The sequence below is a fragment of the Peromyscus eremicus genome, chromosome 4, assembly GCF_949786415.1.
Source record: "Peromyscus eremicus chromosome 4, PerEre_H2_v1, whole genome shotgun sequence".
NCBI lineage: Eukaryota > Metazoa > Chordata > Mammalia > Rodentia > Cricetidae > Peromyscus > Peromyscus eremicus.
The window spans coordinates 36852575-36880518 of NC_081419.1; the positions used below are offsets into that span (position 1 = coordinate 36852575).

Genomic DNA, 27944 nt, shown 5'->3' on the forward strand with positions numbered 1-27944 from the left:
TCCTGCAGATTCCCATTTCCTGGCTTCCAGAATATAATGTTGAGTTAAAGGGCAGCTCCTTGTTAGCTTTGAAAGCACATCTGGGGGTGGGGTTGCCTCCAGATCCAGAAGGCCTCAGTGACCACAAACAAATATCCACAAGGAACACTGCTTTGTTAACTAACACATTTCCCTGTGTCTCGTGGACTTAAACCCAACACCCCTAACTCCTCTGTTTCTATTAAACAGCTGGAGAAAGCAGCAGTGACCGCTCTGACCATGGGAGGAGGCAGAGGACGACACAAAAGCCAAGAGAAATGAACAAAGAATCAAATCCCAAGGAATAAAAAAAGACATCGGCCCCCAGAAAGCTGCAGCGGACATTGGAGAAGACTCTATCGTGACAATGCTTTTTTTTTTTTTTAGTAGGATTTTTTAAATTATTCATACAATATACTTTAATCATGTTTTCTCCTCCCCCAACTCCTCCCCACCTAACTCCATGCTCCCTCTGTGTGTGTGTGTGTGCGTGTGTGTGTGTGTGTGTGTGTGTGTGTGTGTGTGTCTTTAAAAAGAAAAGAGGTCAGGGAAACGGAATGTAGTTTTATGAAGAGATAAAGGAGAAACTAAAACAAGATTAAAGTGGGGGAGGAGCAGGGTAAAGGAGAGAATGTGTGGAAGTACAGCTAATCCTAAAGGCCTTTTGAAAAACTATATGAAAATCTGCTCCTGTAGACGATTTGCATGTAATCCTTAAGGAGATTTCTATTCGTGAGTTTATTCATTATGTACCTCATCGAGCACTTTAGCTGATGAGTTCACACTGGACACTTTGAGCAAAAAGATTGTTCATTGATTTTTAAATAAGTGTTTGCTTACTGAAAACATACACATACCAGAGCCTGAACCGGAGGCAGTGGCGTCATAAATCAAATCTTTGAGTGTTTTTCCCGCGTTTACCAGGCTGTACTCTGCCAGAGGCTCCTCCACGTTGTGTCTCTTGGTCTTTCTGTACGTGCACTGGCGGTCCTGGCATGCCCATATTGTCAGCATGGCAGCTATGGAGAGCAGGCAAACAGGTACGGTGATAACCACCGTCAGCTCCGTGGGGCCGAGTCTGGGGGCATTCGGCGATACTGCAGTTTCAAAAGAAAGGAAAGGAAGAAAGAAACAGAGGGAGGGAGGGAGGGAGGGAGGGAGGGAGGGAGGGAGGGAGGGAGAAAGAAAAGAGAGAAGTCATAAATGAACTCATGTAAAACTTTTTGTTTGTTTGTTTTTTGAGACAGGATTTCTCTGTGTAGTTTTGGAGCCTATCCTGGATCTTGCTCTGTAGACCAGGCTGGCCTCAAACTCACAGAGATTCGCCTGCCTCTGCCTCCCAAGTGCTGGGATTAAAGGCGTGTGCCACCACTGCCCGGAAAAACGTTTTTGACATTTTCTTAAAAAAAAAAAAAAAAAAAAAAGTATTTTTCTGTAATGCTAGAATTTGTTTGTAGTAAATATTTGAGAATGTTGTAGTAATTCTAAAACCAAAGATTATTTTACTTTTTTGGAGGAGACAGGTATAACCTGTCTCATATAACCCAGGTTAGCCTGAAACTGTACCCACAGATGAACTTGAACTGTTGGTCCTCCAGCTCCCATCTCACCAGTCCTGGAAGTACAGGCGTGTGCCAAAGGCATAATGACATATCTGTGTGAACATTTCACAGTGAAGGCCGTTCGATACTTTGTATGTAAGTTGAAGAAAATAGTTTTAAAGTACTAACATTAAAATATATATTTTGGAAATTCCAAGTGCAGTCACCAAAATTCCTCACCTAGAATATGCAGCCATAAAAGTATGGATTTAAGTTCATTGGCAAAGACCACAGTGCAAGCAAAGACACGCAGAAGAGTGAGAGATGAGTGCAGCTCTTGCTACGACAATGGGAGGCAAGGTGGGATTAGAAAAAGCATTGGCTTGGGAGATTTTTAAACCCCCCCCCCCAAACATTTGATACTTTCATTTTTCCTGTTTGTTCATCTGCAGTCTTGTCCTTACAGCAAATCCATCCATCCATCCATTCATTCATTAATTCCACAAATCATCATCAGGCTCTTGGACTGTGTTGCTATTATTCCCGGTGCTGGAAATAAAATGGTAAGTGAAGAGCCCGATCCCTGGTCTCCAACCACGTGCACTCCCACAGATGCGGACAGCTGAGCAGAGGGCTGCGTAGCCTGAGTGGAAGAGGGGATACGTGCCACGAGGATGAATCAGCAGAGACGACATGGCGAGAGCAAGATGTCACTCCTGAGTGGTCCTAGCAGGACTCTCTGATGGAGACAATGGAACAAAGCAAGACTGAATGGCAGGCAGGGATGCATGGTGCCAGCGTGGGGGAAAGCCAGTGCAAGGGACCCAGAGGTGGGCACCTGTGTGGTCAGCTCAGAAGCATGTCCTGGACTGCAAGACGAGGACGTGGGATCGAGGAATTAAGGGGAAACCTCGTGTGGCTGAGGGAAAGAGTAAGGGTTTCATTTTACCAGGAAGCTGTGGTGAGGTTTCGAGATATGGTCAAACTTTTATTCTGAGTGGCCACTGTGTCAATAGACGCTGGAGTAAGAAGCATGAAAATGGAGCCCTGCCAGAAGTCCAGGTCGACAAGCCTGGCGGAAGGCAACGGTCTCATCTAACAGTCCTACCAAAAAGTACTTTCATGGAGCTGGGCCCCGAGCAACAAACCTCTTCTCCCAGACACAGTAGGATTGAAAACTCAAGGCCAGTCTTGGCTACATAATTTAATCATCTCAAAACTTAAAAAAAAATTTTTTTTAAATGTTTGAAAGATTTTGAGAATTTCTTCCTAGTCTCCACTCACTTCCTGGAAACTTGCTATGCTCTCCTTCTGGGCAAACATCACCACATGGCTGTCAGGTCATTAGCTCATCCATCTATTATCTGATTCTGAGGATGAGGAGGAAGCGGCCTGCGGTACTCCTAACTGAATCCCCAGTGCTTACAACAGTGTCTGCCACATAGCAGGTCCTCAGTAAGGAGGACTCAACCAACCATCAGGGTCACGGAACGCTTGACTAGTTTATCCCTGGTAAGTAAGATCTCTCTCATAGAAACCTCAATGTGATCACTGAAACCAAGTAAGAGACAGACATAATTAGGGCCAGGGGAGGTGGCTTCATGGGCCAAACCTCACTGCCAAGTGTAAGGAACAGAGCTCAGAACTCATCTAGAAGATAAGAGGGCATGGAGGCCTGCCGGCCAGTAACCCCAGCATTAAGGGACAAAGACGGGATCCTCCGCGGAGCAGGATGCCTAACTAGACAGGCAAGTGACCAAGGTCTGGGTTCAGTGAGAGACCCTGCCTTAATATATAAAGTGGAGACTGACCAAAGAAGACACCAGATACCAACCTCTAGCCTTCACACACACACACACACACACACACACACACACACACACACACACACATGCACGCACGCATTTGAGCAAGCATACATACACATATGCATACCACACACATATATACATAAGGGAAAAGATATAATTATTTGTAGCCATCTTTTTAATGGAAAGTTCATCTTGCACTTCAGATTTTTCTTTTAAATTTACAAAAACAGTGACACATGAAACATTCATGATGACAGACACTTTCTGTAGTTAAGCAGTTCACTTGCCCCACCCCCCTGAAACTGACTGGTATGCTGTTTGCTTCCTTATGGCTCGCTGAGGATTGCCTCTTCAATTTTATACTCATGTCTTCTCTCCAGCAGTGCTGATTTCTGTTGCTTGTTTTGCTTTTCAAAACTTGTATTTATGTATATTTATATGTATGTGTGTGTGCCTGTATGCACCAAATGTGCACCATATGCATGCAGTTGCCTAGGGAGGCCAGAAAAGGGTGGAGGAACACCTGAACTGAAGTCACAGACAGTTGTGAACTGTCCAGTGTGGGTGATGCGATCTGAACCCAGGTCCTCTGAAAAAGAGGTATGCACTCTTAACCATGGAGCCATCTCTCCAGCCCTAGATTTTTGTTTTTAATAAGGCTTGATATGTACTTGACAGATTGTTGCAACACAATTGGGGAGATGTGAGTTCTCAAACACCAATAAGATCATCCCAAACTTCTGGAGAAACAGAAGTCCTACGTGGTTATGGGTTGCCTCCCTCTCATGCTGTACCTTGAGATAACTGCACCCACACACTCACAGAGTTGACTCTGTCCAGCTAGGAAAGGTTCAGGGACCATCCACTGAGGGTATAACACCTGTACTTTAGAATCCAAATAAATGGCTGACAGTGGGCTTTGTGAATTATGCTGCCCCTCAGATGTCTTCCTTTTTATTGTCAAAACCAGAGAGTTTAGTGCATTAATGATACTTGCATTTCATTCATGATATAGCAAATATATATATATATATAATATAATATATATATACATATATATGAGAAACATTTGAAAATTATTAGTTTTAAAAGTAAAAACATCAGACTCCTCCTCAGGGTGTTCCTAGGTGTTTCTTCTTAGTCCCAGCAGCTGCCATCAGCTCTCAGTGAGTAAAAGGCTCACAAGTACAGGCCAGGCCCTTCTGCTTCCACAGTAAACCTTAACTGGCCACCACATACCTTGTATATTCCCAAACTCCTCTGGAATCATTAGCGGTTACACAGGTAGATGGAGAAAGCTTGGCCTGGAGTGTTCTTCAATGGGTGCTAAAAGTGTTCTGTGACAACTTGGCTTCAGAACTCCTTAACCAAGTCCTTGTGACTTTTGAAATCTGCTGTTGTAAAAGAACATCCCCATCCATTCTATAAGGATCACTATTTTTCTGTATACTCACAAAGGATTCTAGGTGTTCAAAAAAAGCTGCCGAGTGTATTCATCTTCTGAATTAGGTCTTTTTTAAAATACCTGTTTCCACACATTAACATCTTCTAACTTCAATTCTATCGCTGGAGGCATTCATATAACTACATTTAATTTTGATATCTCCTATTAGGAGCCACCAACATAAACATTAGCCTTCAAAAGCTATTGATCGTCTTTATTTTGGTAAAGCTCTATTAAGCAGAGCTCAGCTCATCACTATGGCAACTAATAGAGGTCAGCAAACCTGAAATCAGAGTCCCCTACCATGGCGCCAGCAACTCCTCTCAGGGATGTTTACCGTAGATGACCAATGTTTCTCCCTTTATGAACAGATCTACTGATACAGGTTGGTAAGGGGCAAAAAAAAAGATTACTCAGCTAGAAATAAGCTAGCAACACCATCCAGAAAGGACTCCTTAAACACTGAGCAATTGTAAAAGCAAATGTTTGTAAAACCTTGCCTTGAGCCAAATGTTTCTTGCAACCTTATAGGAAAGAAATAAAGAAAAAAAATGTGCCTACAGCCAATGAGTAGGAATAGAAGACAACAGTAGCTAGGTAGGAAAAGCGTTTTTAATAAAAGATAGCTCTGATGTAAATACTGCTTTTGGAGCAAGTTCTGTGTTCTTGATCACAGGAGAACTTATTATTTGACGATTTCTAATGAGTGATGTTTTTTCAGTGCCTGTGGGGGTGCACTGACCATGAAAAGGGTAGCTGCAGGAGGGGACATGTGACAGCCCACAAGTGGGGTCTGGGAAGCCCTGTATCACCAATTCAAAGGATTTCCTTCCTAAGCCAATCAGATGAAAGAGAATGGAAAAGACAAAGGTACTAGGCCAGCTGTGTGAGAATCCAGCTCACACACATCTCTACAGTGCCTGGAAGCCGTTGAACTGGGGAAATAAATACAACTGTCCTTTGGTATTTATGGGGACTAATTTAAAATTCACACTCAAGTCCCTTATATAAAATGGAATAGCACTTTTACATAACCCACTCACCACTCCTCCACACACTTTAATTTGTCTCAGATCACTTCCAAAAACTAATACAATGTAAATGCTATGTCATGGTCACATGGTGTGAGGACTCAGGATAAAGGAACAGTCTGTAGCGGTGTGTATAAACACATTTTTTTTTTCTGAGTACTTTCAGTGTGCAGTTGACTGACTCTGTGAAGGCAGAACTCATAGATATGAAGAGCTAGGTGTATTAACACAGTAGAGAAAAGGAAAAAAAGGAAGGGAAAACAGAGGGAAAAGGGAGAAAGAAAGGGAGTCAAAACAGAAGGAAGGGAAGGAGGGAGGGAGGGAGGAAGGAAGCTATTTAACTTGTGAATTTTGCAACTTTCCCTCAATACCTAGTTGGAGATAGTGGTGACAATCACCACCAACCTGTGCATAGAAGGAGTTCAGATCTGTCATCCTCTCCTGGGACTGTTCTCCATGTCAGCTACCATCCCACCACTTCCCATATCTTTCTTTGGGAAACAAATTCAACATGTTGAGAGAGAGAGAAAGAGAGACAAAGAGACAGAGAGACAGAGACAGAGACACAGAGAGAGAAAGAGAGAGACACAGAGAGAGAGAAAAGAGAGAGAGAGAGAGAGAGAGAGAGAGAGAGAGAGAGAGAGAGAACATGGACATGGTCTCATGTTTTCTCAACTTCTGCTGACTCTTATTCTTTATCAAAGGGAGAAAAAGTCATTGATGTTCATTAGATCTACATGGCCTCAGGCTTAATAAACTTATACTTCCTTGGTACATATTGATTGGTTAGTGAGTATTACTATACGAGATTGATTAGGGTTAAGTGAAATTATGGTAAAGTTAGTGTGGTTAAATGTATTTGATCAAGTATTTCAAAAAGTCCATATTGCTGTTACCTTGAAAAACTTAGCCCAAGTCTACATCCAATTTATTACAAACTCCTTTCTCTCCCACCTTGAAATGATATTTGCCTAATTAAATGAAGATATACAGTGAGGCAACCTAGAGAAACACTTTGAGACTAGACAAAGAGGTATGCACTAGCCAAGTGGTTATTTTCAAACTAATTCAGGCAGACAAGAGCAAACCAGGGCTTCCACAAAGGGTATTTTTTTACAAAACTTCTCAAGGTTTGTGCTCCCTTGTCAAACATTATGGTAACAAGAGGTTACAGAAAATTAAAAGAGCCCCAAATCCCCGTAGAGGAACCCATGTCAATCCCCCCTCATTAAAGGCTCCTTTCATTATGTGCAGCTGCATTTGGGCTGGAACGTGGAGTGGAAGGAGCTGGGGGCCTAGTTCACAATACAGAGCCCCTCCATCTGACCTCACTGGAACCACGTACTCTTCAGCTGCAGGCAGACAGATACCCACATTCCCACTCTCCATCTCCTCATCACAACCCACTACTTCTTCACAGCAATGACCATGATAAGATTCGGGAGGAATAAGCCAGAAGCAAGCTCATCTAGCCAGATCTCTCCATAACGCTTCACTATACACAGCAGCAAATGTTCTTGCTTCTGCACACACTGCTAATTGTGTTAAACAAGTGCTGTGATCAACAGACACTTCATGCACTGAACCATGAATCTAGACATTCTCCCAAGCCTGGCCAGGGACAAGATGTTGTAGAATATTAGTTTAAAATGCCTTACACTCTTTTGTGCTATGGAATACTTGTTTAATGATACAAAGATGTGTTGCATTTTGTTATGTTGCGTGTGTTTAACCCTGTAAAGCTGTGTTACTTTGCCTATCTAAAACACCTGGCGGTCTAATGAAGAACTGAACAGCCAATAGCTAGGCAGGAGAGAGATAGATGGGGCTGGCTGGCAGAGAGAATAAATAGGAGAAATCTAGGAAGAGAGAAAGATCTAGGAGCGAGAAGAGGAGGACACCAGGGGCCAACCACCCAACTACACAGAAAGCCATGGAGTAAGAAAAAAAAGAAAGGTATATAGAATACAGAAAGGTAAAAGCCCAGAGGCAAAAGGTAGATGGGATAGTTTAAGTTAAGAAAAGCTGGCTAGAAACAAGCCAAGTTAAGATCAAGCATTCATAAGTAAGAATAAGTCTCTGTGTGTTTATTTGGGATGCGGCCTCAAAGAGCAAAGAGTAAAAAAACTAACTACAACAAGACTAACAGAAAGTATCTCTGCTTTTGAGCTAGAACTGTGAGCTATTGACACAAGTTTCATTGCTCAGTGCTCTTTCTAGAAAAGGCCCTTTGTACACACTATTGTCATCTGGCCAAATTTCGTAACCTTTTAACAGGAAGGTGGCATCGCACATAAAAATATTTCCTGTACAGCTCTACCTGGTGCTTCTGGCTTTTGGGGGAGTGTATACAGAGCACCAAAAGGCTGCAAACTTTTGCCATTAGCATTTGAATTTAAGAATACAAGTGCTTTTATGTTTATTTAAAAAATAGGAGCATTGGGTTGAAGATTATAATTTTTGACCTAAGAGCATTAAAAAATAAAAACAAACAATAACAAACCCTTCACTCAGGGAGTGGAGAGATTAACAGAAGGTTGGAAGAGGGAAAGAGAGATGGCTCAGTGATTCAAAGTACTTCTTGCTAGTCCAGAGAACCAGCATGCATGAGGAGGTGCAGAGATCAGGGGAAGCACAGCTCACAACACGTGTCTCCAGCTCCAGAGAATCCAATACCCTTTTCTGGCCTCTAGGGGGTACCCACCCACATATGGCATACACTCACGCAGATGCACACCTTCATACACAGAAAGTTTTAATTACTAACAATATAAAATGTTAAAAAAAAAAAAACCCAAGTGGGTTTCACAGTTCATTTTCCTTAATTTCAGACAGCAAAGGGCAATAGTCTCTTATCTCTGCCGTCAAGACACATATCTCCATGGTGCATGTGTATCAGGAAATTAGATGCCAGTTATTCAAAATATAGTCTAGGCTTTCCTCCACTAAAAGAAATCCTCTCTATGGGAAAAGTGAAAGCCTCCCTCCCTCACATCAGAGAGCCTTGCTCAGCAAAAGATACTTAAAATATTGATGATCAGGGAAAAGCCACACGTCTTTGTCCCAAAGTCTTTACAGGTATAAGGTCTAATGTATCCCACAAAGCAGCTTGCTCACTTGGAAAAGATTGATAAGCACATTTTGACCTCATTCAAGGTCCCATCCTAGGCACCAAAACAGATGTGAGTGAGGCATATAGGTATTTACATGCATAGGGCCTTGCATGATATAAAATGCTCGATTTGAAATTGGTTATGAATGTTACGTTCAATCTCCCATTACATCCTTATCAAGGGAATTTTCTAATTTAAATCAGGGTACTTGTTCCTGGAGACTAGAAATGCTTCTTCTAGTAAACTCTCTTTGAATGTTAGAGTTAATTGAACTTACAAAAAAGTTTTAAAATATAGCACCTTTCACGTCCTGGGGTGAGGTGGGGGATCCTGTCTGGCACACCTGTCAGGTGCGCACTGAGTCCTTCAGGAGAGCTGTGAAGGGATTTGCTTCTGTGAGTGCGTTCCCACAAGGGGCCAGGAAGGTTTTCCTTGTCACCTCCTTCCAACTGTAGCAAGGAATTTGTCTCTCAAACCGGAAGTCAAAGACAATGATGGATGTTTTAAAAGGAATGAAGAAAACAGGATATCACCTCCACAAAGAATACACTTGCTAGTGGATTCTTCATTTTTCAGAAATTATAGTATATGTTCAAATTATTGGTATTTGATCAATTGATCCTTTGGGCAGTTTCTCCTTCTTCAGATGAAAACTGTACATTTGATTGGGTCTTATTTAGACATGCCCCTTAGGAGTGGGTGTTGAACACCTCACACAACTGATAAACAAGCAAATGAATCTTCCTTTTTCTCTTCACACAACTGAGAACAAGACAGAAAATAAGCATTGCGCAAAAGTTAGCAAAGCACCCACTTTTAATGTTGTGCTTAACTTCTCATTTAAAATGACTATTTAAGTTAGTGAAAAATAAAATAGTTGTTTTAAAATAATGTGTTGCAATCTAGAAGGGAAAAAATGAGAAATTACAGTTCCACTTACCCTTATCCTGCACTGTACGTTTTGCTAGCAGAATAGAAACAAAGATTGTATAGCTTGAAGGTTGTTGTTGAATAGTCTATTTCCATATGAAGAGCTGTAATTAGTGTAAGGATGCACCAAACAGAAATTCCTCTCATGGTTAACCCTATAAATCACCAGCTCCTCTAGCCCAAGCTCCCTTGCTTTGTGCTACATGGATTTTCATGAATTTTGATACTGCCTGATAGCATAGCAACTGTTTCTCTAGGGGTGCTCTGACGCCATCACTGAGAGTCACCAGAGAATATTTCTGTTAGAAACCAAAATGCAGGCTAACCACAAAAGAGCAAAATACATTTGTTCACATTGGAAAAGATTTTATTTAATATTAAGGAGGGAGAAAAGTAAGATATAAAATTGCATTAAACTGAACAATTCAACTATATTAAACTAAAATATATTATACTAACCTGTTGATTTGGGGAACTCTGGATGGCTTATAAACAGCATAAATTATTTCTCATAGTTCAGGCAGCTAGCAAGTCCGAAGCCAAAGTGCTATGAGACCCTGTGTTTGGTGACTGCCAGTGTTCTGGCTCATGCAGGCACCGTCTTCTGATTCCATATGGTCAGAAGAGCTAGCTTATATATCTTTTATAAGGACATCAATCCACTCCTGAGCATTCCACAGAAGGCCCCATATCCTGATACCATCACTATTGGATTAGGCTCTTGAAACAAACATAACATGAGTTATGGGATATTTCCTCTGTGTCTGTGCTCTGAAGAGCCTAGGTGGGAAATGCCTGTTCTTGGAAGTGTGGCAGGATTTTCTGGTGGATCCTCTAGGGCACTGAAGCTTTCTTTAAAGGAATGTTTTCAAATCACTGACTCCAGGTCTTTAGTAGTACAGGACTATTTTCATTGGTAAACTTTAATTTTATAGAAATTATCTGCTTGTTACCAGGGCATATTAATATTAATTAATAAGTAAAAGTATACTAATTGATTGTTTATTTTGAGGTATATTAATTCAAATCTACCTCTGAAATTGTGGATATATCTTTTCTTCCTTATGCTTGATAGTGCACTTACACACACAGATAAGATACATGAGAGGGAAATAAGAGAGAGAGGGAGAGAGAGAAAGAGGGTAAAAGAGAGAGAGGGAGAGAGAAATTATGTTCTAAGGTGTATTCTTTTTCGTGTGTGTGTGTGTGTGTGTGTGTGTGTGTGTGTGTGTGTGTGAAGTGCATGCTCTTTTACAGAGCTACACCCTTTGACCAGACCATTTTTAACTCCAACCTCTCTTTTGCATTGAAGTTTATTCTGTCTGCTATTAGCAAAAGTAAATGATCACCTTCGTTTAATGTATAGGTTATATCTTTTCCATTAGACTGATTTTAATGTTTCTATAAACATATATAGAGATGTCTTTTTTTTTTCATTAGAAGGCAGAGAGATGGCCCAGCAGTTAAGTCACTTGGAACATGTGACAAAGTGAGTTCTCTCCCTGGAATCCACATGATAGAGGAAGAGACTCCCACAAGTTGTCCTCTGACTACCACAGACACACTGTAGTACATGGCCACCAACTCACATGCATATGTACATACACATAAATAAATGAATGTCAATTTTTATTGACTAAGTTGGGCCAGATAAAATGGCTTACGGAATAAAGGAATCTATTGCCAAGTCTGATGACCTGAGTTCGACCCACATGGTGGAAGGAGAGAACTGACTCCCACAAGTTGTCCTCTAGCCTCCAGAGAGCAGTGGTACAAGGACAGGCACGCATACACACACACACACACACACACACACACACACACACACACACACACAAATAAGTTTAGATTAAAATTTTTACTTGTTTACTATTGTTTGTATTTTTTATTATTGTTTGCATGTTCGATGGTGGGGGCTGAAGCGTGCACATACCACTGTGTCAGAGGAAGTTTGCCTGGAGTCAGCTCTCCTTCTGCCTTTATGTGGGTTCCAGAAATACAAACTCACGTCAGTAGACTTGGGCGGCAAGTGACCTTTCATACAGAGCCATCTCACCAGCCCCACAGATACATATTTTTAAAGATTTACTTGAATTAGTTTTTCTTTGATTTGGGAATCTTTTATTCTAACTAGCATGCTTGACTTAGTTACCTTTAATTACTTGCTTTTAAAATACTGACCTACCCTTTCGCTTTCACTTGTCTACCTGTTATAGTCTTTCTTACCTTGATATCTGCCATGTTGTTTTCCACGTTCTATTTTTCATTTTCACAGACTACAAAGAATATTCTCCTTCTATTCTTTTATATGTGTGGGGAGGAGGCAACAGTAATAGGAAAACATATTTGAGCAACGCTTACTAGTAGCTTTATGCTCGGTCTAGGTCTAACCAATTCTTCAGAACACTAACTCTGTGCATGCTTCTCCTGACGTTCATAGCATGCTACCTTTAGGTATAATGATGGGTTTATATTATTCTTAACGATCCACGGGCATTACTTCTGATGCTCAACAGCATGTCTAGTCAGTTACATAGCCCTCGCCTGTCTTTCCTACATGTGTGTCAGAGCTGTGCTCTTTCTAGACTGGAGTGAGTCCTCTAGAATGTCCTGAGTCAGAGTTCCCTTAAGGCCCAACTCATTCTATGTCCACTGCTGTCAATCTTTCCTGCCCTTCCCCCTGTGCTTCAAAGGTCACTTTTCTGAACATAGAGTCTGTGTGGCTGGCCGTTTTCTCAGAATATTGGTGACATAATTCAAGTTCCTGTCTCTTTACTCTTCACTATTGAGAGGTCAACATCCATCTTTACTGTGTCTCCTCTGAATTTGTTTTTTTTTTTCTTTGCCAAATTTAAGGCTTTCCCTTTGAGTTGGTATCCAACCGTTATACACCATGTCAGGGCTTTCTTCCCGCTTGTCCTGGTGATACTTACTGAGTTTCTGAGATGTGTGAACTCATGTCCTTCATAGGTTCTGAGCAACTAACTGTGTAGACAGTGTTTTCTCCAGAGGTTTTTGTTTTGTTCCCACTGCTCCTTTGTACCATTATGTAAGACCTCAGGCTAATCCTTCTGTTACCTCTCTTCACATTTCCATCCTTGATTCTCTGCACAACACACAGGAAACAATTCCTTTTGGCCCAGACTTCAGATTTATAATTTCTCTTGAGTTGTTGAAGCTATTCCTTCAGTTTTTTTATTTCAGTTGTATATTTCTATTAAACTCTTTTCTTCTGCTACTGCTCACATCTACTAAGTCACTCTTTTATGGTTCCTTATTCTCTATGAATATTTTCACATTTATCTTGGTTTCCTTGATCCAAGGAGAGCACTGAGGCTATCATTTCTTCCTGGTAATTCCCTACATATGTGTTCCTTTAAACACGTTTCTGTACTTGTAAGATTTATTTAATTTTAATGCACATGAGTATTTTCCTTCAAGTATGTATTGTGCTGCCTGCATTCCTGGTGCTCATGAAGACCAGAAGAAGGCATAAGATCATCTGGAACTGGAGTATAGACCATTTTGAGCCACTATATGGGTGCTGAGAACTGAACCTCAGTTCTCTGCAAGAGCAGAAGGTCTCTTAACTGCTATTAACAGCCCGTGGTTCCTCCTCTTGCTCTCTTCTGTGCCCTGTGTTGGTTATTCTGCACTACATACTGATTGTGTGCTTCTCTGTCTCCTCCAGGCCTGATGTGAAAGTATCTTCATCCTGAGCACATGAATACTCCCTTCCAGAATCAGTTGGCCTGATTGACGTTTTCTGAAATGTAAGAAAGTTTTTATCTGGAGAGTCCTATGTCACCCCACCATAGTAAGCAGATCCTGAAGTCTGCCAGACAGCCAGCCCCTGCTCACGAGGGGGGGGGGGGCGCCGGTGGCGGGGGAGGGGGGGGGGGAGGGTCATGAACGTTAGTATTTCTGTTTTCTGCTTTGTGTAGAACTAAGCTAAAAGTCTTGCCTGGGGTCAGAAGGAGATGAGATGACATCGTTGGTTTAGACTTACAATAAAGAAAGAGACTTGCTATTTCATTTGAACATACTCACTTCAATTGGATTGCCTAACTTGGCAGACTAAGCTTCTTGACATTTATGCTCTTGAAACTTGAACACACTCATAACAAAACACAGCATTTGCTTCATTAATGAAGGCAGATCCACATGAGTCAGAAAGGTACAGGTACAAAGATCAGAATGGTTAGTGAGAATGTCCTCACTGGTAAAGGTGCTCACAGTGATGTCATTCAGTTCCTTTACTAAGAAACCACGCACCCACATTACATCCCAATTTCTTGACATCTTTATCAATGCACTCTTTCATCATTTAAGACACTATTATCTAATTTCCTGATGACTCTTAGTTGAAAACATCCTGACTAATCTAATGGGTGGAAAATTGTATATGGCCACATAAATGTCTATCTCTTCAGCTATTCGTGAGGTTGAACACCATTTCAATACTGATCACTTTGGAATTTCTCTGCCGCTCTGCTGTGAAAATCCTAGTTTTGTTGCTTGCTCCTGCCTCGGTTTTTTCATTTAGAACTGTTCTCTCTTCCTCCTTTCCCCTAGTCAGTCAGTCAGTCACACACACACACACACACACACACACACACACACACACACACAGTATCTTCTAAATATGTCACTTTTTCTCAGTCATATAAGCTACAAATAGTTCTGCCCAATATTTAATTTATATTTTAGTTTTATTTATGTTCTTTTCTCATTCATTTTTATTTTAGTTTTCATGTACTCAATTATATTTGTCTTTTCCTTTTATAGATCTGAGTTTCCTGTCTTATTTAGGAACAGTTTCCATACTATAAAGTCATACAATCTTTTTTTTTTCTAAATTTGCCTCTGACATTTAAATTGTTCTATATGTCACAATTAGATATTTAATCAAGCTGTAATTTATTTTTGTATATGTTGTGACACTGTGATACAACCCTGTTTTCTTCCAGATGGATAGATATTTATGCCAGTATCATTTCAAAAATAAGACATCCTAGAGTTGCCATTTTTGCCAAGTTCCACTTTAGATGGCCACAGGCACCCTTCCTGGTACAGTACACATGGAAATGCTAAATAAAATAGAAATGATTTTCTTCTGTTTTATGATTAAGGTTGGGAAAAAATAAATGAATTTCTCAGCAGCCAAAATGACAGTGACAATCCAGACCACGCAAAATGTGGTTGAGAAACAATGAGAAGTCAGCTCAGAGATGCCCGTGTAAAGCAAGCAACTGTGTATGCCACTGCCTTGAAAACGAAACAAAGAAAATCTTCAAGAGAGGAAGACAGGTGTGCAGACCTCTATCTCAACCACGGTTTTCAGTAGGGCAGAAACAAAAGGAAGGGACAGAGGGGGGAGAGAAGGAAAAGTAGAAGGGAAAGGAAAAGTGGAAGGGGAAGGGGAGAGGGAAGAAAGGAAAATCAGGCTTAGAACTCGTTCTCTATGTTTACCTAAAATATGGAATGGATTTGGGTGGACTGCACCCCCAGACTTTTGGCAAAAATTAATGTCAATCTTCTCTGGGGAATCAAATTGAAGCCAGGTTTCCACCATTTCTCCAGATAAGGATCCCCCAAAACAAACTCACATTCAAAAATCACAAACAAGGCATTAAGCCAGGAAGGATGAGTCAGCAGAACCGAAAATAGCAGAAATCAACCCAAAGAAGCTGTAGACATTGAAATGGTTAAAGGTCAAAAATTAGGGGAAAAAAAGGAGGGTGTAGAAGTTTACAAAACACAATTTATACCAAGAGTGAAGGAGAATTCCTGGGAAATCGATGACATAGGGAAGTTTGGAATGTTGCGGCTCTAGAGTCTAAAACCAATTTGTCTTGGACAATCTTCAGAGCCAATCTTTGCTCACCTCTCTGTTGGACCTAACTAGCATCCTGTAAATAGCAGATAAAGCTGAACTGAACATCCTAATAAAGAGATTAAATATATATATGTATATATATATGTATATATATGTGTGTGTGTATATATATACACATATATATATGTGTGTGTATATATATATTTGGAAAGTATCATTCCCCACCAAGCAAAGGACCAGTTATGCTACCACATTGCGTCTGAGGCCTACAGCCATTTCTCCACTGTGCAGTAACCCCTACTTCATGTTTCCTCCACTGTACTGGAAAAGTTCCTTGATTTATGAATTTTCTTTGTTCAATTACTAAAAAACCTTCCTGAAACTTGTTCCATGTTGGAAAGTGGAAATTTGGAATAACTTAAAGCTGTGTTTCTGGGCCACAGTCACTCAACTTTGACTTCAGAATAAACTTTCTCTTATTCCCTTTGAGGTGAGAGCTGTGTTATCGCAGTAACATTTATAAAAAATGTGAGAAAAACTGAGGGGAATGGACTATGGGACTCACAGAGCCACTGTTGGGACAAATATACTCTAAAGTATAAAAAATTTTTATTTATTATTTGTTTGCTCCATACAGATGCTCCCCCCAGAGCATCCTAACACACGCAAATCAGTATATTCATTTTGAAATAGAAATATCCTTGAAGAGCTAGGAATACTTGATTGACTTCTGGAAATGAAATATTCTAGCCAAACTATCTTCTCTCCTTATCTCAGAGAATGGACATCAGGCAAATGTCACAACTGTAGGGAGGACTGGGTCAAAGGGCACTGGACCAAAATGAGAATGAGACCTCCATAAAAAGGCAGCTGCTAAAAAGGCTTTCTCTTTCTGCTCTAATAATAAGTAGGAAGAAGAGATTAGACGTAAAACATGCCTAATTCTCTTGTTTAATTCACTTGTATACTCTATATTAAATTTCAGACATGAGACCACATTTGTTTTGTGGGACTAGCATGTTTTCTGTTTGTAAAAGTTTGCTTTCCAAATTTTGGAGGAAAAAACCTGTACGTGTGCTCACATTGAGCTTGGAAAATTATTTATTTCTTCAGTGATGTCTCAACAATATCTGTTTTGATAATCTTCAGGGAAGAGAGAAAATTTTCTAGCATTATATTTCTACCAAAACATAAGCTTACTTCTATCAAATAAAACTACCAACTCCTGAAAAGTATACCCATGTGTAAAATTAAACCAGAAGGTATGTTTTAAGAGAAAATGATTCAATTTAAATATGATCCAAATTAAATTTCAGTCTCAGTGATATGAATTAATTTGTCTTAAATCTAATCAATTTTAGGCCATTTGAAAGGAAAATGTGTGAAATTAAAATAGTAACTAACATTTTGAATAGTTTTTTATACTAGTGAATTGAAATAATAAATGCCCTTGATCCACTTACAAATTCTACCCTTTAAATATCAGTTTAAATAGTGTTTCTTAAACTGTGACTAAGCCTATCAGTGGGCTCCAACCAGCACTTTTTTTTCAGGAAATAGCAACGATTGAAGCACCTTACACATTTTAAAGATATGTTTTGTAAAATTCTTGTTCTCTGTCCCCATGAGGTGAAAAAAGAAATTAGACGAAATGAGTTTCTCTCTGTGTCACAATAGGAACCCATAGGAAAGCTGTTAGAAATTGGCGTCAAACATTTCAAAGCACTTAGAGGAGGGAAGAAGGAGTAAGGGCCAGCAGTTGTCCAGCTGTGCCTTACTAGGGCCACAGCTGTGACCAGACTGGGTGGCGGAGGCACAAGCTTTATTCAAGGTAGAAATTTTTTCCCAAAGAAACAAACCAAGAGGCCATAACTATAAGATCTAAGAGGAGAAGAGGGCCACCTGAAGCAGGTAGAGACTTGGTCCTTCATCAAATCAGTTATCTACAAATGGCCTGGAGAATGATGGATGAAAGGCAGGGAGAGGGGTAAGAGAGGGACTGGAGAGATGGCTCAGCAGTTAAGAGCATTGGCTGCTCTTCCAGAGATCCTGAGTTCAATTCCCAGCAATCACATGGTGACTCACAATCACCTGTAACAAGATCTTGTGCCCTCTTTTGGCCTGCAGGCATACATGCAAGCAGAACACTGTATATATATTAAATAAGTCTTTTTAAAAAAAGAAAGAAGAAAGGAAGAAAGAAAGAAAGAGAAAGAGAGAGAGGGGGAGGGAGGGAAGGAGGAAGGAAGGAAGGAAGGAAGGAAGGAAGGAAGGAAGGAAGGAAGGAAGGAAGGAAGAAAGGAAGAAAGAAAGAAAGAGAAAGAGAGAGAGGGGGAGGGAGGGAAGGAGGAAGGAAGGAAGGAAGAAAGGAAGAAAGAGAAAGGCAGAGAGCATGGGAGGGACAAGGGTCCTCTTAGAATCCTGAAAGGAAGTTTCCCATCTCTATAACTGCTCCTGGTTAACTCTTGGCTTTCTTAGGAAGTTTCCCATCTCTATAACTGCTCCTGGTTAACTCTTGGCTTTCTTTCCATAGTTTGGGTCATGAACACGAAGCTCACTGTCAAGTACTGTAGAAATATCTCCCCACTCTTTAGAGCACTTTTCTATATTCCAACATATGCATGATCACATTTATAACTGACAGATCCATACCAGGCAGAGCAAGGTCACTGACCACACTCTCTGATGACATGAAAATACTGTCATTGTTGTCATGATCTGTGCTTAGCTAAGAAGTTTCAAATCTTCCTCCATATAGCTACTGTTCCACACAAAGCTAAGAGCTATTCCTAGCCCCCCTCAAGAACAACTCTACACAAGGAGACCACATGTCCTATATGTAGCCCTATTCAATTGAGTGCCCATTTGCCATACAATGTCACTAAATGATACAAATTCTTAGTTTAAATAAGGATGTTTGAATTCAATGACATACATAGCATTTCTTATAGACATATTAGTTATTGGCTACAAAACACATATTTCCTCTTCTATGGATAAATGTTTAGCATCTAATTAATACAACCACTGTTATAGGATAATCTTAATAAAAGTCATTAAATGTTTGAAAAATGAATATCCAGTTAGGACTAAAAACAAATTTCAACAAATTAAAAATAAAAAACATTTCTTCCAATTAATAAAGGGCACCCAGGACCTACAGTTAACGGAATAATTGATGGTAAAAGGACTGATGGTCGGGGTGGTAGACACAGTTCTATAAATCCTAGTACTTACTGGAGACAAGAAGATAGCCATGAATTTGAGAGCAGCCTGAGCTACATAGTGAATACCAAGCAAGCTCTGTCTCAAAACAGAAACATAAACTAAGAAGTAAAAGGCAATAAGGGACCAAGCACTCTCCCTGGGACAGCAAGAGCCTTTGCTTCCACGGCCCCCAATAACCAGCACCCTAGACATCCCTAGTTGTGCAAAAAACACAAGAAAGAGAAACGAAATGAACACAGATCAGAACGAAGACTTTTACAATGACTATATTCACAAATAATGCAAAAGTCCAAAGAATCTTTCAGAAAAAAAAAGCAAAGCAAAATAAAAAGAACACTAGAACCAATATATCATCTTCACTATTGTGATGTGAGATCAATTAACAAGTGAGCTTTTCAACATAGGATAAATTAACATTTCCAAACTGAGATACTAAAAATGTCCTTCACAATCACATTGAGAAGTTTAGTAAACTCAATGAACTATGCCTAAGATGTGTTCCCTGACAACTACAAACATAACTAAGAGTAATTACAGAATGAAATAAATAGGGAAACATACTATGTTCGTGGATCAATTTTGTTAACATGACAATTCTCTCCAGATTATCCTATATATCCAGCTCAGTTCATCAAAATCTCTGAGTTGTTTTGCAGAAATAATCAAACTGGCTAAATTTAAATGAAAATTAAAATTACTTATAATGCTCAAATAAGCTCTTTTTAAAACAAGCTAGAAGGGTCACACATCCTAATTTCAATATTTATTAAACACCTGTAGTTTAATCAAGACAGTTCAGTAGTAGCTTAAGGCACAGAAAAACTATATAGCACAAAGCATCCACAAATGTACCCATTTAAACATATATACACATACACACATATATCTACCTTACTTTCAACTAAAGTAACAAGATAACTCTACATGGAAATGCCAGGGCTTTTAGTTTTTTAAAGATTTATTTATATTTATTTTATGCGTAGAGATGTTTTGCCTTTGTGTATATCTGTGCACCAAGTACGTGCAGTACCCACAGCAGCAGAAGATCCCTTCGAACTGAAGTTACAGAGGGCTATAGGCTGCTGTGTGGATGCTGGGAATCAAACCTGCGTCTTTGGGAAGAGCAGCCAATGCTCTTAACCAGAGAGCCATCTCTCCAGCACCAAGGTCAGTGCTTTCAACGATGCGAAATGTTAAAACAACTTTCTACCCACATGGGAAAAAATAAAATAAAATTATGCCTTTGCCTTGCTGTTATGAGCTGTGTCATTTTACACAAATTGAAAATGAACATACCCTAAATATAAAAACTATAAGGACAGTGGTGGTGCACACCTTTAATCCCAGCACTGGGGAGACAGAAGCAGGAGGATCTCTGTGAGTTCGAGGCCAGGCTTGTCTACAGATCAAGCTCCAGAATAGCCAGCCAGGGCTATACAGAGAAGCCCTGTCTTGAAAAAACAAAACCCTAAATGTTAAAGATATAGTAACATGAAATAAGACATCTGGAAAAAAGCAAGAGAACTGGGAAATCTAATTACATAATTCATATTATTTAACAACATTTGTTTTAGAAGTATTTAGAATTTTTGATCAAGATAAGTGAGTTACACACACTAACAAAGTTCATTGTGATTTTTCAGTACAGACCTACAACTGTTCTTTTGAAGTCCAATATTGTGTTTATCACTTCAATTGTCACCTAAAAATTATCAAAATTCTTTCAAGTACCACCGTGGTACCCATTCCATCCTTTAGGAAGTGCTGTTCTAAGTATTACTTCCCATGGTTCAACCTGACAAGTTATGGTCGGCCCATTTCATGTCCTAAAGCCAACTGCAATGTTGGTTTAGATCACACTTCCTCCCTCTGTCTTCTACACAGCTCTCCTGGACTTGGTGATGATGTGAAACACCGTGGGAGTTTCCTTCCCTAGTTTACGTGAGAACCAGAGGCATGCTAAAGTAAGGTTTTCTATTGATTGTTGGTTCTATCTGTGACAAGATACAAAAGGTGCATGGGAATGAAGGGGGAAGTCCCATTGGCTGTGGCAGTGTCTTTTTTGAAAGCCATGCTCTGCCAGTGAGCATGAGTACAGGACAGGGCTTGAACAACATCTCTTCAGGACAAGATGCTACTTATGCGGCTGAGCAATCAAAGGATCTTGGTTGGTAGAATGCAGATTCCTCCCAGATCAATTATGTATTCTGTGGTACCCTCAAACTCAGCCAGGAACCAGATTACATTTTTTAAAAATCAGTATTAGGGAGGCATGATTTTAACATGATAAAGCACACACCCTTCAGTTTGATGACGCTTGATGCACATATGACCGTTTTCATCATTCCAGAACATTCTCTTGTCCCTTCCCATCTCCTAGGGTAGGCTGATGATCTATTTCTGTCACTGAAGGTTAAATATCCTTCTCCTTTCTTTTCTTTTCTTTTCTTTGATAAAAAGAATTCAGAAAAATTGACATTTTACGTGAGGTCCATTAATTAATGTCAAAAAATCGTTATTCATATGGTCAAATTTCCTCAAGATTGTGACACTATTGTCAATGTTCTGACAGTGATGTGCAATTCAAAAATTAAAACATCAACCTCAGCTAGACTCTAGAGAATTTCACCCACTAAAAATAAGAAGAACCGTAAAACACACATTTTCATCTCAAGAAACATTAGATGGTTTGGTTTCTGCCATGTTTATCGTCTTCCAAGAGTAAAACATAGTTAGGAGTGATTGTGGCTATGCAGCCCCTTACCTGTTGGAAGGTGCAGTGTGATGTTGTTGCAGAAGTCTGTGAAGCAACATTCAGTTTTGGTCACGTTGTTGGAACTGTGGCAGAAGACTTGAGCATTTAATTCCGGGAGGGACACGCAGGATTTGATCACCTGCTCTTTCCCATTGGTCAACATGACAGAGGCCCAACATGCTCCTTCAGTTTGGCAGGTAAAGTTGGAAGAGTCACACAAAAGACACACACACTTCAGTCCTGGAAAAAGTAAGGCAAGAAGCTTTAAAATGTAGAAGACGTCATGCAGTTGCTTTGTGGTACTTGAGAACAGATATTCAATCTTAACATAACTCGAAGACAGGTTTTAAAATGTGATGAAGATGCCCTCTCCATCCTGTGCTTCATTAAACAGGCTACTCAATCAGTTATCCTCTTTATGGTTATTATAATTTATACAGTGGTTCCTATAGTTACTATGTTTTCCTAGTCCACACTCTAAATCCTTTTCAAGCTCAATCGGTTTACTCCTAAATCGATAGTGCCTATGAAATGCTAGGAAACAGTAGCTCAGCAACAAGGAGCTGGCTGGCACAGCTTCCAGAACAATGATTCGAGGCAGGGGCAACTGCAACCCAACAAGCCCGCACGCTATATTCATTTACATTTTTCCAACCCTTTAAATGCATGTGCAGAACACAAAACGAATCATAGAAACACATAGGTCTAAAACTAGTGGTGTTTATATTCTTTACACCTAAAGGTTGCTATTGTTGTAAGCACCTTGAAGGCACTGATAAAACATTCTATTCCCCTTCCACTAAGGAATATATCTTAGAATGAAAGCCATTTGAATTCAGATTTTAACCTTCAGATGTAGATTTTTAATGGGCACCCCTATTCCACAACATAAAGGACATTGATAATAGAGTTTATTATAATGATGACAATAAAACTTTTAAAACTTTGATGTTGATAAATTAATATTTATTAATATATCATCTTAAACATTTCCATTACCACTCACACTCACACCCTCACAAATATGTCCAAAAGATTTGATATTTCTGTCTTGATATGAAGTCAGTATAGAGTCCAGAGGTTGTAATTTATTCATATTTATATTTCAGCTTATCATTTCTAAATATTACAATTCTAAATATTTCCATTGTGACTTTAAATGTTTCAAAAAGTGAATATTTTGTTAAATAATAACTACCCCCAATTATCTTAATATCCAAAACTTTGCTATATTATCAGTTAATAAAATTAGTTTTTAAATTTCTAATTGCTAAAACTAGACCTAATTTTATACTAACAAAATATTCAATTTATAAATGAGTAATCATGAATAAATACTCTTTTTATTGATAGTAATGAGCTGTAAGAGAATCACATATTCTAAGTTGGCTGAGAATCCAGACAGCCAGGTGTACAAAACCTAGTGATTAAGAAATGTGTTAATTTCTGGAGGCTAGAGAGACGGTGCAGCCATGAAAGGTTAAGGCTCACAACCAAAGAGACTAAAACACGTGTTAAGGTGGAGCACACCTTTAATCCCAGCACTCAGGAGGCAGAGGCAGATGGACCTCTGCAAGTTCCAGGCCAGCCAGGGCTACCTAGTGAGACTCTCTCAAAAACTTCAACACCCACCAAAGCATATTAAGTCAGGTTCCTTACATAAAAGAGAGAGCCTACAAAGAGCAGTCATTAACCCGGGTGTCTCTGACTGTGGAATCACAGCATTTCCCAACCTGTCAAGTGTCTTTAACACCTGATTGCACAAGCTTTGTCATCTTGGACATTACTTAGTCCCTCTGGGCCTCATCTGAAAGGTGATAACTACAATGGCAACATACTGCCTCATCGTGTTGCTGTGGAGAGTAAATTAATCATATCAATCTGTTGTGCTTCTTTCTGACACATAGGAAGTATGACACAAGCATTAGTAACCACCGCTCCTAACATTCAAAAGAGTAAAACTAGTTTTCTTACAGAAACCATCAACAGTCCTCCATAAACCCTGCAAGAATAGCTGCAGGAAGCAGGAGGCAACAGCCGTTTAAAGGGCCTGACAAATGTGTGTCTCTCTGCTCTGCCAGTGGGACTGGGTATCCTTATGCTTTTCAAGGTCCAGGCTAGACTTTTCTCTGATCCCACTAGTTTTCAGCAACTGGGAATAGACTATAAATCTAATGTAACAGAAGAAAGTTAGTAGTGAAGGAATAACAACTCAGGTTGGTCTGTACTGTTTTGATAAGCTTTGATGCATTTCTTAACTTTTACCACAGCCAGTAGACACAGGAAAGGAGGACCTCTGGCTTGGCTTTGTCCTTCACTTTCTGGCTGACGTTGGGGAGGCACAGTGTCCTCTACAAGTGAACCAAAGTAAGGGCGCTAAGCCCAGAAATCTTGACATCCCTGTAGAGCACTATCTGCATTTGACAGATACAATGACTCTAAATTAGCAGTTCATGGAAAGCTGATATTATAAAGCATGAAAAAGACTTGCCGCTCTATGACTGGTCCATACGCTCATATGTAAGGGGCTGAAAGTGGGTAGACTAGCTCTTTGACATACTATCTCAAACCCTGTGTCACTAAGGTCATCAGAATATTAAATTCTCTAGGCTGGAGAGCTGTCTCAGCAGCTAAGAACACTTGGCTCTCTTGCACAGGACCTGGATTTGCTTCCCATCACCCAAATGATTATGTGTAGCTCCAGTTCCAATGTATCCATCACTCTTTTCTGGCCTTCCCAGGCACTGCATGCACATGGTGCCCAGACATATAGGCAAGAAAAAGAACCATACTTATAAAATAAAAATAAATAGATTTTTTTATCTTAATTTTTTTGTTTCCAGAAGGAGCTAAGCCAGGAAGTCAAGGAAACCAACTAAGGTATGTATGGACCCACTGAATGAAAACAGCCATCAACCACTCAACATTTAAGCACATGGTAATCTCACATGCACTTATCATGGTGTCCAGTTCCCAGGGGAACTTGATTGCCAGTTACCTGCATTTTACAGATATGAAATGAGGCATAAAAAAATCAAGTAATTGACTGAATGTACCAGTCTCTAGACTACACAAGTGATCTTGTTTCTATCCCACCGAAGCTGCCATGGTGTTAGGAACTATTCTGGTCACCCCACTAGTTTCTAGAGGCTAAATAAAATACAATGTTAATATAACAGAAATAAGTTAGTCATTATTACTAATATCTGAAATTTTGATCTGTATTATTTCAATGAAATTTAAGGCAGGGTGGATATTTTTAGGCAAATTCTATCTACCAGCCTACTGACAGGACAGGTGGTCAAACAAAACACAGTACCATGTGCCTTGCAACTAGAACAAATAATCTGCCTTTGCAGTGTATCTAAATTCTACAGTAAGTAACCCTCTGAGGACCTCCCACCCACATCCCCTATATTTCTCTTCAAAGCACTGACTGGCTCTTCATAAAAAACAGATAGTATTTCTAATCACAGAGTGATTTGCCATTTCTATTGATTTCTTAACAAACTATAAAATTTCCTTCAATTTAAAGTAAAAGGCACAAACCAGGATAAGCTAGACTTTAGTAAGACATAGAAAACACCACTTCACCTTAAACCTTGCAGGATAGAAAACACAGACAAAATTGAGGATTTGTTAATGGTGATGGGCTCAAACATCTGTTCAATGGCTCCACTTACGCTGGGTCTGGACTGCTGAACGGACAAGGAGCATCCAGCAAACTAAACGAGACCTAAAATGTAAAAGTAACACATACCATATTCTATCTCTCATCTTTCGCTTCTCACCCGTCCACTCAGTGGTTGCATTTATATAATTAGAGAATGTTTACACCAACCATCCTCAGCACAGATTCATAAGCTGCCAATTAAAATGGAAGTTGCCATTATTGATTTGATTTATGCTTTCCTACTTTGTTTTTTAAAACCTGATGTGAAATGAGTCAGTTGTTTTAGAATACTCCATGGCAAGATAAAGCTGATTGTTAGCAGATAGCAGGCCTTCCTTGTGGTTCTTTATCTTATACTTCTCCTTAAGTCATATGGTATAAGACAGTAAATGAGGGTGAAGAGAGAGGCAATTACCCATACTAAGGAGGTCTATTAGATCTTTCCCCAACACGAAGACTGCACTTTTCTCCTGTCTCTTCCCACCCCTTTAATTATCTCCCTTTTTCTCCCTCTTTGCCAATTAGTCTGTAAAAGCCAAGACATCTGTTACCCAAAAGACATCTGTTACCCACATCTACCAAAGGATGTGCACATTCCTAATCAAACAGAGAGTACATTTTTATCCATGTTTACACATGATGACTAGCACACTCTGTTGACAGAAGTATAAAAACTATCAAGCTACAGTGTGTGTGTGTGTGTGTGTGTGTGTGTGTGTGTGTGTATCTTTAGGTCCTATGTCATTAAAAAGACAAATATTTTCAACAAATAATTTGGGATAGTACTTTCAATATATTGGCTTTATCTTACCTGTTCCTGACATCTTGAGGCCATGTGCTTAACTATTTAGTGACCAAGTCAAACATCTGACTCCACACTTGGTCCTCTTTCCAAGTATGAGTTTGTGTTGTCCACTAGCTCTACTTTTAGACTAGACTATCAGGTCTATTTTTTTTTTAATTTGGAAAGTGTTTTAGGTGTGACCTGCTGAATGTGTGATCTTTTCATCATCTGTAGGCTTCTGAATTAACAAAGAGAACAATCCGAGCTCATCAAAGAGCTGAAAGTGAACCGAAAAGACACAATGACAAATGGCGCTGGAGAATCTGAAGCGATTCCAGAGCCTCAAAGCATTTGCCCCGCTGCCCCTCCTGCCCCGTTTCAGACTGGTCTTATTACCATGTTACTATGCTGCTCAGGCTGGTCCTGGACTTAGGGAATCCTCCTGCCTCAGCCTCCCAAGTGCTTGGGCTACAGGTGGATACTGTCAAACCACACACTAATATTTCAGGTAGTGGGAGAATCCTACTGTTTCACCATCCACCAAAACTTCCAGTGAATGTTAAAGACCATCTACACAGTAAAATAGTAAAATGACATGAGAAGATACTGTTCTTTCCAATATTGGGAAATTTTAAGGAAATGAAGAGGGGTGATGGAAACCTGAAGGTGTCACAGGCTCTATGAATGATATTAAATGTTCAATGACAGTTGATTAATCTTTTAATCATAGTATACCCACTATGATAAAATAAGCACACAGGACCAAAGGCAACTCTAGAGTTTCATGCTCAGCAATCTGAAGACCCCACAATCTTCTCTGCAGAAATAAAAATATTTCCAAATAATATGTTTAAGGTCCCAGACTTTTTGGTCTGTAGAGGTCACAATCAACCAGGAGCCTGGTTGCCAAGTGATCAGGTATCATCATATCAAGTACTACCTGAGGTCTCTGGGCACAGGCACAGGACAGAGGAAAGGCAACAGCTCTGTGGCATTCCTTATGGCTGGGGCAGGCAATGGTCAACCAAGGGCCACCCGTGATCCAACCAAGAGCCCTGGCACTGGGTAGTTGGGCACCATTCTGGTGAGAGAGTACAGAGTGGGGAAGTGGAAAAGAGGGAGAGGTGGAATGGGTCATGGGCTGGGGAGAGAGGAGGATCTGGAGAGGTGAGGGTAGTGAGGAATTGGCTGAAGTGAATGGACAGCTGGCCAACCAAGTCCAGAGAGATGTCTAGGTATGGGCTATGACCAGGGGCCGGGTCTTGATCTGGGACACTGGAGCAGTTGAGAGGGCCTGTGTTGATGTCTGTGGCACCTGTCACTACTGGTTGCTGTGGTCTGGGCCACCACCTGGGGCCATGTTGGTGTCTGAGTGCCACACTACTGTGGGGGGCCATGTTCACCCAGGTTGCCTGTGCTGCCACCTGGGACCATGGTGACATCTGGGCTGGGCTGCTGCCTTGGACCATATCTGGGTCCATGGTCCTACCACAGCCAGGGTCTGTATGGATGTCTGTGGCCACATGTAGGTGGAGGTTTTTTCCCACCTGCCAGTTTCCAAACAACTGACATGGAGACAATACGAATTATAAATAGCTCAGGCTTGTTACTAGCTGACTCTTACATTTCAAAATAACCCATATTTCTTATCTACCCTCTGCCATATGGTGGTACTTTCTTTCAACACAGCGCATTCATCTTGCTTCTTTCTACATCTCTGAAGACTCCTAAGACTCCACCCTTCTTCTTCCCAGTGTCCTCTGTGTCTTGCTGTCCT

The 27944-nt window shown here is 40.2% G+C and overlaps 1 protein-coding gene across 1 annotated transcript in view; it reads right to left on the reverse strand.

Moving 5' to 3' along the window:
• Nucleotides 1-21948, reverse strand: part of Acvr1c (activin A receptor type 1C) — a 43361-nt gene extending 21413 nt beyond the window's left edge. The window contains exons 1-2 of the mRNA XM_059260484.1: nucleotides 21720-21948; nucleotides 876-1115 (exon numbers count right to left, since the gene is read on the reverse strand). Of these exons, the coding sequence (XP_059116467.1) occupies nucleotides 876-1115; nucleotides 21720-21873 (394 nt within the window). The 5' untranslated portion in view covers nucleotides 21874-21948. The remainder of the gene's footprint in view (nucleotides 1-875; nucleotides 1116-21719) is intronic.
• Nucleotides 21949-27944: the final 5996 nt, after the last annotated feature.